We start from the raw sequence: 17263 nt of genomic DNA, 5'->3' as shown, positions 1-17263 counted from the left end.
AAGAATCCAATGCGTTGGCCGGGAATCGAACCCGGGTTACCCGCGTGGCAGGCGAGTATTCTACCACTGAACCACCAACGCTTGTTACGAGGTTATATATTTAGTAAAAGGACAAAAATGATTTTTAAACGATTTCGTAATACCCCGGGAAGAAAAAAAAACGCGTCTTCTTATCTTAACGATTTCGTTATAACAGCTTCTCGTGAAAGAATCCAATGCGTTGGCCGGGAATCGAACCCGGGTCACCCGCGTGGCAAGCGAGTATTCTACCACTGAACCACCAACGCTTGTTACGAGGTTATATATTTAGTAAAAGGACAAAAATGATTTTTAAACGAGTTCGCAATACCCCGGGAAGAAAGAAAACGCGGCTTTTTATCTTAACGAATTCGTTATATCAGCTTCTTGTGAAAGAATCCAATGCGTTGGCCGGGAATCTAAACCGGGTTACCCGCGTGGCACGCGAGTATTCTACCACTGAACCACCAACGCTTGCTACGCGGTTATATATTTAGTAAAAGGAAAAAATGATTTTTAAACGAGTTCGTAATACCCCGGGAAGAAAAAAAACGGCTTTTTATCTTAACGACTTCGTAAAAGCAGCTTCTTGGGAAAGAATCCAATGCGTTGGCCGGAAATCGAACCCGGGTTACCCGCGTGGCATGCGAGTATTCTACCAGAGAACCACCAACGCTTGTTACGAGGTTATATATTTAGTAAAAGGACAAAAATGATTTTTAAACGATTTCGTGATACCCCGGGAAGAAAAAAAACGTTGCTTCTTATCTTAACGATTTCGTTATAGCAGCTTCTTGTGAAAGAATCCAATGCGATGGCCGGGAATCGAACCCGGGTGACCCGCGTGGCAGGCGAGTATTCTACCACTGAACCACCAACGCTTGTTACGCGGTTGAATATTTAGTTAAAGGACAAAAATAATTTTTAAACGAGTTCGTAATACCCCGGGAAGAAAAAAAACGCGGCTTTTTATCTTAACGATATCGTTATGGCAGCTTCTTGATAAAGAATCCAATGCGTTGGCCGGGAATCGAACCCGGGTCACCCGCGTGGCAGGCGAGTATTCTACCACTGAACCACCAATGCTTGCCACGCGGTTATATATTTAGTAAAAGGACAAAAATGATTTTTAAACGAGTTCGTAATACCCCGGGAAGAAAAAAAACGCGGCTTTTTATCTTAACGATATCGTTATGGCAGCTTCTTGATAAAGAATCCAATGCGTTGGCCGGGAATCGAACCCGGGTTACCCACGTGGCAGGCGAGTATTCTACCACTGAACCAGTAACGCTTGTTACAAGGTTATATATTTAGTTAAAGGACAAAAATAATTTTTAAACGAGTTCGTAATACCCCGGGAAGAAAAAAAACGGCTTTTTATCTTAACGAATTCGTTATAACAGCTTCTTTTGAAAGAATACAATGCGTTGGCCGGGAATCGAACCCGGGTTACCCGCGTGGCAGGCGAGTATTCTACCACTGAACCACCAACACTTGCTACTCGGTTATATATTTAGTAAAAGGACAAAAATGATTTTTAAACGAGTTCGTAATACCCTGGGAAGAAGAAAAACGCGGCTTTTTATCTTAACGAATTCGTTATATCAGCTTCTTGTGAAAGAATCCAATGCGTTGGCCAGGAATCGAACTCGGGTTACCCGCGTGGCATGCGAGTATTCTACCACTGAACCACCAACGCTTGTTACGCGGTTTTAATTTAGTAAAAGGACAAAAATGATTTCTAAACGATTTCGTAATACCCCGGGAAGAAACAAAAAGCGGCTTTTTATTTTAACGAATTCGTTATGGCATCTTCTTGTGAAAGAATCCAATGCGTTGGCCGGGAATCGAACCCGGGTTACCCGCGTGGCAGGCGAGTATTCTACCACTGAACCACCAACGCTTGTTACGAGGTTATATATTTAGTCATAGGACAAAAATGATTTTTAAACGATTTCGTAATACCCCGGGAAGAAAAAAAACGTTGCTTCTTATCTTAACGATTTCGTTATAGCAGCTTCTTGTGAAAGAATCCAATGCGTTGGCCGGGAATCGAACCCGGGTGACCCGCGTGGCAGGCGAGTATTCTACCACTGAACCACCAACGCTTGTTACGCGGTTATATATTTAGTTAAAGGACAAAAATAATTTTTAAACGAGTTCGTAATACCCCGGGAAGAAAAAAAACGCGGCTTTTTATCTTAACGATATCGTTATGGCAGCTTCTTGATAAAGAATCCAATGCTTTGGCCGGGAATCGAACCCGGGTTAACCGCGTGGCAGGCGAGTATTCTACCACTGAACCACCAACGCTTGTCACGCGGTTATATATTTAGTAAAAAGACAAAAATGATTTTTAAACGAGTTCGTAATACCCCGGGAAAAAAAGCGGCTTTTTATCTTAACGAATTCGTTATATCAGCTTCTTGTGAAAGAATCCAATGCGTTGGCCGGGAATCGAACCCGGGTTACCCGCGTGGCAGGCGAGTATTCTACCACTGAACCACCAACGCTTGTTACGAGGTTATATATTTAGTAAAAGGACAAAAATGATTTTTAAACGATTTCGTAATACCCCGGGAAGAAAAAAAAACGCGTCTTCTTATCTTAACGATTTCGTTATAACAGCTTCTCGTGAAAGAATCCAATGCGTTGGCCGGGAATCGAACCCGGGTCACCCGCGTGGCAAGCGAGTATCCTACCACTGAACCACCAACGCTTGTTACGAGGTTATATATTTAGTAAAAGGACAAAAATGATTTTTAAACGAGTTCGCAATACCCCGGGAAGAAAGAAAACGCGGCTTTTTATCTTAACGAATTCGTTATATCAGCTTCTTGTGAAAGAATCCAATGCGTTGGCCGGGAATCTAACCCGGGTTACCCGCGTGGCACGCGAGTATTCTACCACTGAACCACCAACGCTTGCTACGCGGTTATATATTTAGTAAAATGAAAAAATGATTTTTAAACGAGTTCGTAATACCCCGGGAAGAAAAAAAACGGCTTTTTATCTTAACGACTTCGTAAAAGCAGCTTCTTGGGAAAGAATCCAATGCGTTGGCCGGGAATCGAACCCGGGTCACCCGCGTGGCAGGCGAGTATTCTACCACTGAACCACCAACGCTTGTTACGCGGTTATATATTTAGTAAAAGGACAAAAATGATTTTTAAACGAGTTCGTAATACCCCGGGAAGAAAAAAAACGGCTTTTTATCTTAACGACTTCGTAATAGCAGCTTCTTGGGAAAGAATCTAATGCGTTGGCCGGGAATCGAACCCGGGTCTACCGCGTGGCAGGCGAGTATTCTACCACTGAACCACCAACGCTTGTCACGCGGTTATATATTTAGTAAAAGGACAAAAATGATTTTTAAACGAGTTCGTAATACCCCGGGAAGAAAAAAAAGCGGCTTTTAATCTTAACGATTTCGTTATGGCAGCTTCTTGTGAAAGAATCCAATGCGTTGGCCGGGAATCGAACCCGGGTCACCCGCGTGGCAGTCGAGTATTCTACCACTGAACCACCAACGCTTGTAACGCGGTTATATATTTAGTAAAAGGACAAAAATGATTTTTAAACGAGTTCGTAATACCCCGGGAAGAAAAAAAACGCGGCTTTTTATCTTAACGATTTCGTTATAGCAGCTTCTAGTGAAAGAATCCAATGCGTTGGCCGGAAATCGAACCCGGGTCACCCGCGTGGCAGGCGAGTATTCTACCACTGAACCACCAACGCTTGTTACAAGGTTATATGTTTAGTAAAAGGACAAAAATGGTTTTTAAACGATTTCGTAATACCCCGGGGAGAGAAAAAAACGCGGCTTTTTATCTTAACGATTTCGTTATGGCAGCTTCTTGTGAAAGAATCCAATGCGTTGGCCGGGAATCGAACCCGGGTCACCCGCGTGGCAGGCGAGTATTCTACCACTGAACCACCAACGCTAGTAACGCGGTTATATATTTAGTAAAAGGACAAAAATGATTTTTAAACGAGTTCGTAATACCCCGGGAAGAAAAAAAAACCGCCTTTTTATCTTAACGATTTCGTTATGGCAGCTTCTTGTGAAAGAATCCAATGCGTTGGCCGGAAATCGAACCCGGGTCACCCGCGTGGCAGGCGAGTATTCTACCACTGAACCACCAACGCTTGTAACGCGGTTTTATATTTAGTAAAAGGACAAAAATGATTTTTAAACGAGTTCGTAATACCCCGGGAAGAAAAAAAACGCGGCTTTTTATCTTAACGATTTCGTTATAGCAGCTTCTTGTGAAAGAATCCAATGCGTTGGCCGGAAATCGAACCCGGGTCACCCGCGTGGCAGGCGAGTATTCTACCACTGAACCACCAACGCTTGTTACGCGGTTATATATTTAGTAAAAGGACAAAAATGATTTTTAAACGATTTCGTAATACCCCGGGAAGAAAAAAAAAACGCGGTTTCCTATCTTAACGATTTCGTTATAGCAGCTTCTTGTGAAAGAATCCAATGCGTTGGCCGGAAATCGAACCCGGGTCACCCGAGTGGCAGGCGAGTATTCTACCACTGAACCACCAACGCTTGATACGCGGTTATATATTTAGTAAAAGGACAAAAATGATTTTTAAACGAGTTCGTAATACCCCGGGAAGAAAAAAAACGCGGCTTTTTATCTTAACGATTTCGTTATGGCAGCTTCTTGTGAAAGAATCCAATGCGTTGGCCGGGAATCGAACCCTTGTCACCCGCGTGGCAGTCGAGTATTTTACCACTGAGCCACCAACGCTTGTTACGCGGTTATAGATTTAGTAAAAGGACAAAAATGATTTTTAAACGAGTTCGTAATACCACGGGAAGAAAAATAACGCTGCTTTTTATCTTAACGAATTCGTTATATCAGCTTCTTGTGAAAGAATCCAATGCGTTGGCCGGGAATCGAACCCGGGTTACCCGCGTGGCAGGCGAGTATTCTACCACTGAACCACCAACGCTTGTTACTCGGTTATATATTTAGTAAAAGGACAAAAATGATTTTTAAACGAGTTCGTAATACCCCGGGAAGAAAAAAAACGCGGCTTTTTATTTTAACGAATTCGTTATGGCATCTTCTTGTGAAAGAATCCAACGCGTTGGCCGGGAATCGAACCGGGGTCACCCGCTTGGCAGGCGAGAATTCTACCACTGAACCACCAACGCTTGTTACGCGGTTATATATTTAGTAAAAGGACAAAAATGGTTTTTAAACGATTTCGTAATACCCCGGGGAGAGAAAAAAACGCGGCTTTTTATCTTAACGATTTCGTTATGGCAGCTTCTTGTGAAAGAATCCAATGCGTTGGCCGGGAATCGAACCCGGGTCATCCGCGTGGCAGGCGAGTATTCTACCACTGAACCACCAACGCTAGTAACGCGGTTATATATTTAGTAAAAGGACAAAAATGATTTTTAAACGAGTTCGTAATACCCCGGGAAGAAAAAAAACCGCCTTTTTATCTTAACGATTTCGTTATGGCAGCTTCTTGTGAAAGAATCCAATGCGTTGGCCGGAAATCGAACCCGGGTCACCCGCGTGGCAGGCGAGTATTCTACCACTGAACCACCAACGCTTGTTACGCGGTTATATATTTAGTAAAAGGACAAAAATGATTTTTAAACGATTTCGTAATACCCCGGGAAGAAAAAAAAACGCGGTTTCCTATCTTAACGATTTCGTTATAGCAGCTTCTTGTGAAAGAATCCAATTCGTTGGCCGGAAATCGAACTCGGGTCACCCGAGTGGCAGGCGAGTATTCTACCACTGAACCACCAACGCTTGATACGCGGTTATATATTTAGTAAAAGGACAAAAATGATTTTTAAACGAGTTCGTAATACCCCGGGAAGAAAAAAAACGCGGCTTTTTATCTTAACGATTTCGTTATAGCAGCTTCTTGTGAAAGAATCCAATGCGTTGGCCGGAAATCGAACCCGGGTCACCCGCGTGGCAGGCGAGTATTCTACCACTGAACCACCAACGCTTGTTACGCGGTTATATATTTAGTAAAAGGACAAAAATGATTTTTAAACGATTTCGTAATACCCCGGGAAGAAAAAAAAACGCGGTTTCCTATCTTAACGATTTCGTTATAGCAGCTTCTTGTGAAAGAATCCAATTCGTTGGCCGGAAATCGAACTCGGGTCACCCGAGTGGCAGGCGAGTATTCTACCACTGAACCACCAACGCTTGATACGCGGTTATATATTTAGTAAAAGGACAAAAATGATTTTTAAACGAGTTCGTAATACCCCGGGAAGAAAAAAAACGCGGCTTTTTATCTTAACGATTTCGTTATGGCAGCTTCTTGTGAAAGAATCCAATGCGTTGGCCGGGAATCGAACCCTTGTCACCCGCGTGGCAGTCGAGTATTTTACCACTGAGCCACCAACGCTTGTTACGCGGTTATAGATTTAGTAAAAGGACAAAAATGATTTTTAAACGAGTTCGTAATACCCCGGGAAGAAAAATAACGCTGCTTTTTATCTTAACGAATTCGTTATATCAGCTTCTTGTGAAAGAATCCAATGCGTTGGCCGGGAATCGAACCCGGGTTACCCGCGTGGCAGGCGAGTATTCTACCACTGAACCACCAACGCTTGTTACTCGGTTATATATTTAGTAAAAGGACAAAAATGATTTTTAAACGAGTTCGTAATACCCCGGGAAGAAAAAAAACGCGGCTTTTTATTTTAACGAATTCGTTATGGCATCTTCTTGTGAAAGAATCCAACGCGTTGGCCGGGAATCGAACCGGGGTCACCCGCTTGGCAGGCGAGAATTCTACCACTGAACCACCAACGCTTGTTACGCGGTTATATATTTAGTAAAAGGACAAAAATGATTTTTAAACGAGTTCGTTATACCCCGGGAAGAAAAAAAAACGCGGCTTCTTATCTTAACGATTTCGTTATAGCAGCTTCTTGTAAAAAAAACCAATGGGCCGACTCCGAAAGGACTATGGGCCGACTCCGAAAGGACTATGGGCCGACTCCGAAAGGACTATGGGCCGACTCCGAAAGGACTATGGGCCGACTCCGAAAGGACTATGGGCCGACTCCGAAAGGACTATGGGCCGACTCCGAAAGGACTATGGGCCGACTCCGAAAGGACTATGGGCCGACTCCGAAAGGACTATGGGCCGACTCCGAAAGGACTATGGGCCGACTCCGAAAGGACTATGGGCCGACTCCGAAAGGACAATGGGCCGACTCCGAAAGGACAATGGGCCGACTCCGAAAGGACTATGGGCCGACTCCGAAAGGACTATGGGCCGACTCCGAAAGGACTATGGGCCGACTCCGAAAGGACTATGGGCCGACTCCGAAAGGACTATGGGCCGACTCCGAAAGGACTATGGGCCGACTCCGAAAGGACTATGGGCCGACTCCGAAAGGACTATGGGCCGACTCCGAAAGGACTATGGGCCGACTCCGAAAGGACTATGGGCCGACTCCGAAAGGACTATGGGCCGACTCCGAAAGGACTATGGGCCGACTCCGAAAGGACTATGGGCCGACTCCGAAAGGACTATGGGCCGACTCCGAAAGGACTATGGGCCGACTCCGAAAGGACTATGGGCCGACTCCGAAAGGACTATGGGCCGACTCCGAAAGGACTATGGGCCGACTCCGAAAGGACTATGGGCCGACTCCGAAAGGACTATGGGCCGACTCCGAAAGGACTATGGGCCGACTCCGAAAGGACTATGGGCCGACTCCGAAAGGACTATGGGCCGACTCCGAAAGGACTATGGGCCGACTCCGAAAGGACTATGGGCCGACTCCGAAAGGACTATGGGCCGACTCCGAAAGGACTATGGGCCGACTCCGAAAGGACTATGGGCCGACTCCGAAAGGACTATGGGCCGACTCCGAAAGGACTATGGGCCGACTCCGAAAGGACTATGGGCCGACTCCGAAAGGACTATGGGCCGACTCCGAAAGGACTATGGGCCGACTCCGAAAGGACTATGGGCCGACTCCGAAAGGACTATGGGCCGACTCCGAAAGGACTATGGGCCGACTCCGAAAGGACTATGGGCCGACTCCGAAAGGACTATGGGCCGACTCCGAAAGGACTATGGGCCGACTCCGAAAGGACTATGGGCCGACTCCGAAAGGACTATGGGCCGACTCCGAAAGGACTATGGGCCGACTCCGAAAGGACTATGGGCCGACTCCGAAAGGACTATGGGCCGACTCCGAAAGGACTATGGGCCGACTCCGAAAGGACTATGGGCCGACTCCGAAAGGACTATGGGCCGACTCCGAAAGGACTATGGGCCGACTCCGAAAGGACTATGGGCCGACTCCGAAAGGACTATGGGCCGACTCCGAAATGACTATGGGCCGACTCCGAAATGACTATGGGCCGACTCCGAAATGACTATGGGCCGACTCCGAAATGACTATGGGCCGACTCCGAAATGACTATGGGCCGACTCCGAAATGACTATGGGCCGACTCCGAAATGACTATGGGCCGACTCCGAAATGACTATGGGCCGACTCCGAAATGACTATGGGCCGACTCCGAAATGACTATGGGCCGACTCCGAAATGACTATGGGCCGACTCCGAAATGACTATGGGCCGACTCCGAAATGACTATGGGCCGACTCCGAAATGACTATGGGCCGACTCCGAAATGACTATGGGCCGACTCAGAAATGACTATGAGCGACTTCACAAAGGCAAATTTCCGACTCCGAAACGACGTTGGGCTAACTTCATATACATACAATTCCGACTGTGAAACGACGTTGTGCCGACGGCAAATTAAATCGCACTTCGGAACTCCCACTTAATACCAATTTGATTCCTTAACAGTAATTTAGCTGAGATTGAATCGATAATAATTTTCAATAAAAATGAGCTATTTAAACAAAACACGATAACGATTTCTCAAAAAAAAAACTCTTGACAATGTTCTTCTTGTTTATGGAGCCGATTGTTCAAACCAAAACAAAAACCTATGACAAATTCACCTTGTGGTTTTTGTTCTTATGGTCGGTTGGTGGCTCGTTGTTTCCTACCAGATGGAGGTGATGGTGGATATAGGTGTTGAAGGAATGGGTTTTTCCTCGGATCCTTCGCGTTGATGGTTTGGGTGGCTTGTGACGGCTTTCCATTTACCTCAGATGTTGCTTTTGATGGACGGCATTCGCTGTCGATGTGGCCGTAGTCCTGGCATTTCGTACAATAGTGGCGGTGTACCATCTCGGTATATTTGGGATCATCGCCGAAAGAGCTGTGGCATTCCCAAAAGCGCCTGGTTTGAGTTGAACGTCCCCCATCTAGCTGGCACTGTCGTATCTTCTCCGTAAAATTAAATTTGGATTTGTCGATCAATTTTGGCTTTCGTTTCCGCTTGTGTCGACTCTCTGCTGGTAGCACTGGATCGATCACATCATTCGGGTGGCTGCCAGATGAAGATTAGTCCCTCGCTCTGATTGCATTAGGTAAGGTCGTGTTTGACCAGTGGGTGTGTTTGTTCGGCCAGGTGCCTCTGCCGACTGAAGATAGGGTTCCTTCAGGTTGGCAGTTGCCTGTATTGCTCGTGGGGTGCCTGCACAGGGGAAAGGCACAGCCCAAGGCAAGGGAGTCCGAGGAACTGGTGCCAGACCCATGTGACCATCTATGGTTGAAAAAGAATGGATAGTAGTTTGGTTTTTGGGAGCTAGTGTTTGCCCTTGGTTGTTTTCCGTTTTCCTGACTTGGGGGTTCGGAATCGAAATGGAAATTAGACGCGTAACTCGTTCTGATCCTATCCCTTAATTGTTCCGCTAGGATTGGGGTTTGGTCTGTATAGTCCATTTTCCCGGGGTTCCTGAAGGTTGGGTTTTCCAGTAATGGTGGTTTAGGAGGTTGTTTGATTAGATCCCCGTCTAGAGGTGGTGGTTGTTAGGGCTAACTCAGGTTTGGGTTGGCTATTAGGGTTGTCTCCGGAATGGGAGTAACGGGTTTCATCTGGAGGGAGATGGAACTCGACTTCGGACAGAAAAGTAGGGTTGTTTGCTGGTCTAGAAGCGGAATACCTCTTACCTGGCTGGCTTCCATAGGGATTTGGGAAGCGGCAGCCTCCCCTGGATATCCGATACATGGTAATATATTTGGAATGTGTTAGTTTAAAATTATAAGAAATGAATATAAAGAGAATGTAATATCGGATAGCGCGTGATTTCGAATGATTTGTAAACGCGTGAAGTGAGGTTTTGAAAAAATTAAGAGTCAGTTGAGTTTTGAATTTTAGAGAGAGAGTTGACGTGTAAGGAATTAAGTTAATAAATAAAAGAGTTATCAGCAATTTAGCTTGTGTTACCCACTTATTTTACATTGGTGGCAGCGGTGGGATTCCTCATTTATTCGTGAGTTTAAAAATACGACTTTTCCCCCCGTTAAAAAATGCCACGTCGAGTTGAGCCACCACACGCCTTACATCTGCCGAACGTAAACGCTGCCCCGGAAAAGTACAATGGAGAAGGAGATTTTGGAGTATGGATGAAGTATTTTGAAGTATGTGCAGCGGCGAACGAATGGGATGACGCGAGGAAATGCAGAGCTTTACCTACGTTCTTATACGGTCGAGCGTTTAATATGTACGACAATTTAACACCGCAACAGAAGAGTATGTACGCCTTATTGGTTCAAACTTTGATGGATGCCTTTTTACAACCTGAACGACAAAGACTACACGTAATGGGATTCCGAGCCAGATTCCAGCAACCGAACGAGCATTTAGATGATTTCTGTCAGGACCTTCGAAGACTCGTTGAGAGAGCCATGCCTGGATTGAACCCTAACGCGTATGAAATTTTGGTTTTCGAACAGTTTCTATACGGTCTGCAATCTAACCTACAAGATGGGGTACACCAAGCAAACCCTAATGATCTCGCTAAGGCGTTGTCGGTGGCAAAACGTCTGCAGGCTTTTCAAGAAATGAAGCGAAATGATCCACGTTACCGTCGACCAGAGACGCTTCAGGGTGTAGGTGAAAATTTACCGGATGATCCGTCTACGTTTTCGACAAACAGAGATTTCAACTCCTTGCAAGCTACCGTTTCTCAACTTGCCAGTGAAGTCGCTGCCTGCGCCTTGAACGATATCATCAACCGGCGAACGCGCTTCACGATTTGTATCGTCCGAACAACCCACCTCAATACAGTTCCGCCAGTTACAACGGTAATCCATACTACCCCTCTCGTTACAACGCGCCTCGTAACGCTGCACCTGGGTACTATTTTTCGCGTTATGGATCCCCGAGGAACCGAAGTTCCCGACCCTACCAGCAACGTTACGCTGCACCAAATTACGGCTGGTCTCAGCAGGAAAGCCTGGATTCAAGACCCACATGTTTTTATTGTCAAGAGAAAGGTCACCTCCAAAGAGATTGTTACTATCGCTGGCGAATCGAGGATACCGTTAGAGAAAATCGTAGCGTAAATACTCGAGACCCAATTGAGCATTGTCGAGGAGCTTCAAGTTTTTTCGATCGCAATCAAGAAAATACCGAATCAAAACGTCCAAACCAGGCAATGCAGGTAAAAGGACGTTCTGGAATTACCTATTACTCGATGGTGGAAGTCAACGGAACACCAGTTTCTAGTCTTATAGACAGTGGGTCTTCTATTAGCATCATCAGAGCATCTTTGGCTTTTGACCTTGGAATAAATTCTGAGCTTAGCACCGACGAAAGCGAAACTAAAATCTATTCAGTAACGGGAGAAGTAATAAAGGTTTTGGGCAGTGTTACAATAGAGTACGGTTTCGGAAATATTAAACAGTCGTGGCCCGTCTACATTGCCGAAGGTCTTGTAAATAATTGCGTTATTGGATGTGACCTGCTCGACTTTTTGGAAGTCAAGCTCGATTTTGAGAGAAAGGTACTTCAAATCAGAGATGTTGCGCTTCCATTGATTAAAACTTTGCATTCGGCTGATACGGTTATATGTAGAATAGCGTTAGCTGAGGAAGTGGAAATTCCCGCAAATCATGAAATTGTGGTTAAAGGGATGATAGTCAAGGACAACCCCAACTTCCAATTACGCAACTTCGGAACATCGTGCGGTGTGATTGAACCCATTGAAAGTTTCCGTCAAGCGAATACCTTGGACCTAGGAAGGAGTCTTGTCGATACGTCCACGGACTCATTATTCGTCAGACTAATGAATACCGGCTCGGCGCCAGCCAAAATATACAAAGACTGTGTAATTGGAACTTTACACCAAGTGCGAGAGGTTCAAGCTGCGTTGCCGCTGCCCACCCGAGAAATACAAACAACAACCTTTAATTTTGACAATTTTAATCTGGAAAATACTTGTTTACAGCCGCAAGAAACAGAGGACCTACTGAAATTACTCTGTCGTTACGACAATATTTTTTCGAAAAACGAATATGACCTGGGATTTGTGACACACGTCCAACATAAAATCAATACGGGGGAAGCTCAACCTATCAAAAAGCGACAGTATCGCGTTCCAGATTCGCAGAAGGAGATTGTTAACAATCAACTAAATGTAATGTTGGAAAACGGAATAATATCACCGAGTTTCAGTCTTTGGGCTGCGCCTGTAATATTAGTCAAGAAAAAAGATAATTCATGGCGATTTTGCGTGGATTACCGTTCTTTAAACGACGTGACGAAAAAAGACGCATACCCTTTACCTCGAATAAGTGAAACACTGGATTCTCTCTCGGGAGCTACGATTTTTACTACTTTGGATCTGGCGTCCGGATATTGGCAGATTGGAATGGATCCGAGAGATAAGGAAAAAACGGCATTTGTTACAACGAAAGGTTTATTTGAGTTTAATAAAATGCCCTTTGGACTCTCGAACGCCCCCAGCACGTTTCAAAGACTTATGGAGTGTATTCTACGCGGGCTTCAATGGGAGATTTGTTTGATATATTTGGATGACGTCAGTGTTCTCGTCTAATTTTGCTGAACATTTGGAACGATTAGAAAAGGTTTTCCTTCGTTTCGAGTCCAACGGTATAAAACTTAAGCCAAGCAAGTGCTTTTTCTGCAAGACCGAAATCGAATATTTGGGACATATCGTCTCTGGTTCAGGAATAAAACCTAACTTGAAAAATACATCGAAGGTGGCTGATTGGCCTACTCCACGATCAACCAAAGATGTACAATCGTTTCTCGGTCTCTCGTCGTACTACCGAAAGTTTGTCAGAAATTTCGCTTACATCGCCGCACCACTTAACGATTTATTAAAACCGAAAAATGGATTCAAATGGACAATGGAATGCCAGGAAGCGTTTGACATTTTAAAACAACGATTAATTTCACCACCGATCTTAGCGTACCCAGATTTCCAAACTGAGTTTCGAGTTGAAACCGACGCCTCCTGTCGCGGAATTGGTGGAATACTGTCACAAATTCAACACGGACAAGATAGAGTTATCGCTTATGAAAGTCGATCCCTGAACAGAAGTGAAAAAAATTATTCTACGGTCGAAAGAGAAATGTTGGCTGTAATTTATGCTATCGAAAAGTTTCGCCCGTTTCTTTTCGGACGTCATTTTGTCATCATTAGTGACCACAACCCGTTGGTCTGGCTTCGTAACATGAAGGAACCGCGTGGTAAGTTCGCACGTTGGATTCTTAAATTGGAAGAATACGATTATGAAGTCCGTTATCGAAGTGGAAAGAAACACGCTAATGTCGACGCTTTATCGCGTTTGCCCGAAAATTTAAACCAAAAAAAAGACCAAACGTTTTCTGAAACGATCAACGCTACGTTCTGCTTTACACCAAAAATTACCCTCGGCGAACTTCAGGCACTACAAACAAATGATCCCGACATCAGTAAATTAACTACAAAATTGATAACCGGTGAGAAGCCAACACCTGAAGAGTTGAAAGGAGAAGAAAATCGCCGCTTCTTATATCTGTGGAGAAATTCTGCCGATTTATACCAGGAAAACGGACTGATGCGTAGAAGGAAGCGAGACACTAACCACTCCCAAATTGTAGTACCAGCAAATTTAATTCCGAACCTCTTACACGAATTTCACGACGCTCCCTACTCTGGACATCGCGGAAGAGAAAAGACACAAAACGCCATTCAGAAACAGTTTTGGTGGCCCCTGATGAGCGAAGACATTACTCAATGGTGTAGGGAATGCATAGCATGTGCTCAAACTAAACCTCCCCATCAATACCAGGTGGCACCCATGATAAATATCGAAGTTGGCCGCGCGTTTGAGAAGGTCGGAGTTGATGTTATTGGACCACTTATACCATCGAAACAAGGAAACAAGTACGTTCTAACCGTCTCCGATTATTTCACAAAGTGGCCCGAAGCTTACGCTCTTCCAGACGAAAAAACTGAAACCATTATAACAGCGCTCTTACACTACGTCGCGTCATGGGGAATACCTGAAATGTTTAAAAAATTTTGTGAAAAACTGGGCATCCAAAGAAACCGAACGTCGCCTTATCATCCTCAGTCTGATGGATTATCAGAGCGTCAAAACCGAACTTTGGAGGAAAAAATAACCATGTACATCGCCAAGGAACACAACGACTGGGAAGATTGGCTACCATATATATTGGTGTCTCTAAGAGGGAGCATTCACAGTTCGACGGGAGTCACCCCGTATAAATTGGCGACAGGCCGAGAAGCGAAGCTTCCACCAGAACTCTTTCTTGAAGTAGAAATGAATAGACCACAATCACCAGCCACGTATTTGAGAAGTATGGAAGAGGAAATGACTCGTGTTCATGAGTTTGTCGCTACTCGAATTAAAAAGAAACAAAACGATCAGAAGAAACAATATGACACTCGCGTCAATTTCACTGCCTATCAACCCGGAGATCGCGTTTGGCTTTACAATCCATATTGTCCACCTGGGCAAAGCGCCAAGTTCCATAAACCATGGGTCGGACCTTATACAGTTAAAGAAATCATCGGGCCCGTTAATTACAGGATCGTGAGAGATTCCGATGACAAGATTAGCGTTGTCCATCACAACAGATTGAAGAAATGCTACGTTTAAACGATGATTCGACGAAAAATACAACTAACGATTTTGAAAATGGACTTAAAAATTATCAAATAAGGAAACCGAATGCACTATGAACTATTCATCGTATTAAAGGAAGAAAACTTTTGACAAAATTTAAGAAATGCATTGGTATTTGTTTTGTGTGTTTTGAAATGTATAAAAAAAAACCAAACACGAGGACGTGTTTATTTCGGTTGGGGGTAGGTATGTAATATATTTGGAATGTGTTAGTTTAAAATTATAAGAAATGAATATAAAGAGAATGTAATATCGGATAGCGCGTGATTTCGAATGATTTGTAAACGCGTGAAGTGAGGTTTTGAAAAAATTAAGAGTCAGTTGAGTTTTGAATTTTAGAGAGAGAGTTGACGTGTAAGGAATTAAGTTAATAAATAAAAGAGTTATCAGCAATTTAGCTTGTGTTACCCACTTATTTTACAGGGCTAACTCAGGTTTGGGTTGGCTATTAGGGTTGTCTCCGGAATGGGAGTAACGGGTTTCATCTGGAGGGAGATGGAACTCGACTTCGGACAGAAAAATAGGTTTGTTTGCTGGTCTAGAAGCGGAATACCTCTTACCTGGCTGGCTTCCATAGGGATTTGGGAAGCGGCAGCCTCTCCTGGATATCCGATACATGGTAGCTGGTCGATACTGTGGACGTTGTCTTTGTTGTCCGGGATGTTCGAATTGGTTAGGAGGTGTAGGTTGATTATAGTCGGTCATTCTGCAAAATTGAGATAAGAAGTTGCAATCGGAACATTTATAACAGATATAATCGTCGTCGCTGTATGCGCGTTCCTCTTTACCTATACAAAATGTATGATACCACTGGTTGCATTGATCGCATGAAATCCAGAAAAGTTCCATAACATTACTGGTTTCTAACAAGCAGGGGTCATTATCACAGTACTCTTTTGGCTTATCTTGGTTATCTATCCTAACTTTCCTTTTTCTAGGTTTAGGGGCCCGTAATGGGGATAATTGTTTTCGTTTGAGGGGCCTTACCCTTTGGTTGCTGGTAGACGTTGAGGGTTGCTGGTGGGCATTAACCATGTCGTCTGGAGGGTCGTCTATCACTATCGGCCACGTTTGGCTATGGTAGACCTTAAGTTTCGTTATATGATATCGACCGATGATACTGTGGTCGTCTGGGCTTTCCAATTCGTAGGTGAGGTCATTTAATCGCTGCCGGATCCTAAAGGGTCCGTCGAATTTTGGTGCTAATTTGTGGGAGATATGAGCGGATGCTTTGGATTGTATGTTAATTCCCTTCTATGTTTATCGTAGTACTACTTATTTTTATCGTTTGCTAGACGAATGTTAGTTCTTACCCGGTAAAGTAATCCACCATCACAAGCAGGTATACGTTCCCATCTTCTGACGGAGGGAACGGACCCATTAAGTCGATACCAACGAGTTCCCAAGGTCCTCGGACTTTGGCTGACATCATGTATCCTGGTGGTTTCCGTCGTTCGGTTTTTGTGCGTTGACAGACGTTGCACCCTTTAACGTAGTTGGAAATGTGTTTTCGCATTCCCTTCCAATAGTAACGCGAGCTGATGCCGAGGAAAGTTTTGGTAATTCCTTGGTGTCCGGCGAATCGCGAATAATGGTAAGTCTGAACGATTTTGGCGTAACAGTTAGCTGGAACAACTAGTTTTGGAGCGGCACCCTCGCCGTGGGCCTTGCGGTAAAGAAGCCCATTGGTGAGTTCGTACTCTGTGACGTTGGGAGTGGTTTCTACTTCGATGAATAGAGGTTGGAGTTCCAAATCCGCCTGCTGGTGTTCAGCCCACTCGTTTTTGCTGAAGAGGCAGATCTGCGGGTCTTCTGGTAGTGGGTTAATATGGACAGCCGTCAGTTGTCCTAACGTCTTCTCCTTAGTTGGAACATTGTCTTTGGCGTAGTCTAGGTAATTGGACAATGTGTTAGTTTTCATATTTTGTTCCGATTGATTTACCCGGTTTTCCATCCGTCTGTCAGTCCCAATCTGGTCGCTTGGATTTCCGTCAGACAGGTTTCTTCCGAAAAATTCCTGGAGAGGGGATCTGCCAGTTGATTCAAGATGCCTGGCTGATAGGTAATGGTCAGATCCTGACTTTGAAGTTGCAAGGCCCAGCGGGCTAAACATCCATTCAACTCCTTGGCTGTCATCAGCCACCGTAGCGTTTGATGATCAGTCAACACGGTGTATGGCAGGCTGTCGATA

At 44.7% G+C, this 17263-nt stretch overlaps 1 protein-coding gene and 24 non-coding genes across 25 annotated transcripts; all 25 read right to left on the bottom strand.

The window, feature by feature from the left end:
• Positions 1–10: 10 nt before the first annotated feature.
• Positions 11–81, bottom strand: TRNAG-GCC (transfer RNA glycine (anticodon GCC)). The gene has a single exon. It is a non-coding gene; the product is annotated as a tRNA-Gly (tRNA).
• Positions 82–216: 135 nt separating this feature from the next.
• Positions 217–287, bottom strand: TRNAG-GCC (transfer RNA glycine (anticodon GCC)). Its single transcript has one exon. It is a non-coding gene; the product is annotated as a tRNA-Gly (tRNA).
• A 541-nt stretch (positions 288–828) lies between these two features.
• On the bottom strand, positions 829–899 carry TRNAG-GCC (transfer RNA glycine (anticodon GCC)). Its single transcript has one exon. It is a non-coding gene; the product is annotated as a tRNA-Gly (tRNA).
• A 134-nt stretch (positions 900–1033) lies between these two features.
• Positions 1034–1104, bottom strand: TRNAG-GCC (transfer RNA glycine (anticodon GCC)). The gene has a single exon. It is a non-coding gene; the product is annotated as a tRNA-Gly (tRNA).
• Positions 1105–1441: 337 nt separating this feature from the next.
• On the bottom strand, positions 1442–1512 carry TRNAG-GCC (transfer RNA glycine (anticodon GCC)). Its single transcript has one exon. It is a non-coding gene; the product is annotated as a tRNA-Gly (tRNA).
• Positions 1513–1850: 338 nt separating this feature from the next.
• TRNAG-GCC (transfer RNA glycine (anticodon GCC)) lies at positions 1851–1921 on the bottom strand. Its single transcript has one exon. It is a non-coding gene; the product is annotated as a tRNA-Gly (tRNA).
• Positions 1922–2055: 134 nt separating this feature from the next.
• On the bottom strand, positions 2056–2126 carry TRNAG-GCC (transfer RNA glycine (anticodon GCC)). Its single transcript has one exon. It is a non-coding gene; the product is annotated as a tRNA-Gly (tRNA).
• A 334-nt stretch (positions 2127–2460) lies between these two features.
• On the bottom strand, positions 2461–2531 carry TRNAG-GCC (transfer RNA glycine (anticodon GCC)). The gene has a single exon. It is a non-coding gene; the product is annotated as a tRNA-Gly (tRNA).
• Positions 2532–2666: 135 nt separating this feature from the next.
• Positions 2667–2737, bottom strand: TRNAG-GCC (transfer RNA glycine (anticodon GCC)). The gene has a single exon. It is a non-coding gene; the product is annotated as a tRNA-Gly (tRNA).
• Positions 2738–3073: 336 nt separating this feature from the next.
• On the bottom strand, positions 3074–3144 carry TRNAG-GCC (transfer RNA glycine (anticodon GCC)). Its single transcript has one exon. It is a non-coding gene; the product is annotated as a tRNA-Gly (tRNA).
• A 132-nt stretch (positions 3145–3276) lies between these two features.
• On the bottom strand, positions 3277–3347 carry TRNAG-GCC (transfer RNA glycine (anticodon GCC)). Its single transcript has one exon. It is a non-coding gene; the product is annotated as a tRNA-Gly (tRNA).
• Positions 3348–3480: 133 nt separating this feature from the next.
• TRNAG-GCC (transfer RNA glycine (anticodon GCC)) lies at positions 3481–3551 on the bottom strand. Its single transcript has one exon. It is a non-coding gene; the product is annotated as a tRNA-Gly (tRNA).
• Positions 3552–3685: 134 nt separating this feature from the next.
• TRNAG-GCC (transfer RNA glycine (anticodon GCC)) lies at positions 3686–3756 on the bottom strand. The gene has a single exon. It is a non-coding gene; the product is annotated as a tRNA-Gly (tRNA).
• A 135-nt stretch (positions 3757–3891) lies between these two features.
• On the bottom strand, positions 3892–3962 carry TRNAG-GCC (transfer RNA glycine (anticodon GCC)). The gene has a single exon. It is a non-coding gene; the product is annotated as a tRNA-Gly (tRNA).
• Positions 3963–4096: 134 nt separating this feature from the next.
• TRNAG-GCC (transfer RNA glycine (anticodon GCC)) lies at positions 4097–4167 on the bottom strand. The gene has a single exon. It is a non-coding gene; the product is annotated as a tRNA-Gly (tRNA).
• A 134-nt stretch (positions 4168–4301) lies between these two features.
• On the bottom strand, positions 4302–4372 carry TRNAG-GCC (transfer RNA glycine (anticodon GCC)). The gene has a single exon. It is a non-coding gene; the product is annotated as a tRNA-Gly (tRNA).
• Positions 4373–4508: 136 nt separating this feature from the next.
• Positions 4509–4579, bottom strand: TRNAG-GCC (transfer RNA glycine (anticodon GCC)). The gene has a single exon. It is a non-coding gene; the product is annotated as a tRNA-Gly (tRNA).
• Positions 4580–4918: 339 nt separating this feature from the next.
• On the bottom strand, positions 4919–4989 carry TRNAG-GCC (transfer RNA glycine (anticodon GCC)). Its single transcript has one exon. It is a non-coding gene; the product is annotated as a tRNA-Gly (tRNA).
• A 134-nt stretch (positions 4990–5123) lies between these two features.
• On the bottom strand, positions 5124–5194 carry TRNAG-GCC (transfer RNA glycine (anticodon GCC)). The gene has a single exon. It is a non-coding gene; the product is annotated as a tRNA-Gly (tRNA).
• A 135-nt stretch (positions 5195–5329) lies between these two features.
• TRNAG-GCC (transfer RNA glycine (anticodon GCC)) lies at positions 5330–5400 on the bottom strand. Its single transcript has one exon. It is a non-coding gene; the product is annotated as a tRNA-Gly (tRNA).
• Positions 5401–5533: 133 nt separating this feature from the next.
• Positions 5534–5604, bottom strand: TRNAG-GCC (transfer RNA glycine (anticodon GCC)). Its single transcript has one exon. It is a non-coding gene; the product is annotated as a tRNA-Gly (tRNA).
• Positions 5605–5944: 340 nt separating this feature from the next.
• On the bottom strand, positions 5945–6015 carry TRNAG-GCC (transfer RNA glycine (anticodon GCC)). The gene has a single exon. It is a non-coding gene; the product is annotated as a tRNA-Gly (tRNA).
• Positions 6016–6560: 545 nt separating this feature from the next.
• Positions 6561–6631, bottom strand: TRNAG-GCC (transfer RNA glycine (anticodon GCC)). The gene has a single exon. It is a non-coding gene; the product is annotated as a tRNA-Gly (tRNA).
• A 134-nt stretch (positions 6632–6765) lies between these two features.
• TRNAG-GCC (transfer RNA glycine (anticodon GCC)) lies at positions 6766–6836 on the bottom strand. The gene has a single exon. It is a non-coding gene; the product is annotated as a tRNA-Gly (tRNA).
• Positions 6837–9437: 2601 nt separating this feature from the next.
• On the bottom strand, positions 9438–16993 carry LOC149938860 (uncharacterized). The gene is made up of 3 exons (XM_090179021.1): positions 16421–16993; positions 15633–16326; positions 9438–9670 (listed from the first exon to the last, which is right to left on the bottom strand). Exons 1-3 carry the CDS (start codon positions 16991–16993, stop codon positions 9438–9440), a joined length of 1500 nt encoding a protein of 499 aa, XP_090035147.1.
• Positions 16994–17263: the final 270 nt, after the last annotated feature.

The sequence above is a fragment of the Leiobunum rupestre genome, chromosome 6 (genome assembly GCF_980474605.1).
Source record: "Leiobunum rupestre chromosome 6, qqLeiRupe1.1.hap1, whole genome shotgun sequence".
Lineage (NCBI taxonomy): Eukaryota > Metazoa > Arthropoda > Arachnida > Opiliones > Sclerosomatidae > Leiobunum > Leiobunum rupestre.
Note: the sequence above shows the minus strand (reverse complement) of the source record. Positions and strands in the feature narration are given on the sequence as shown.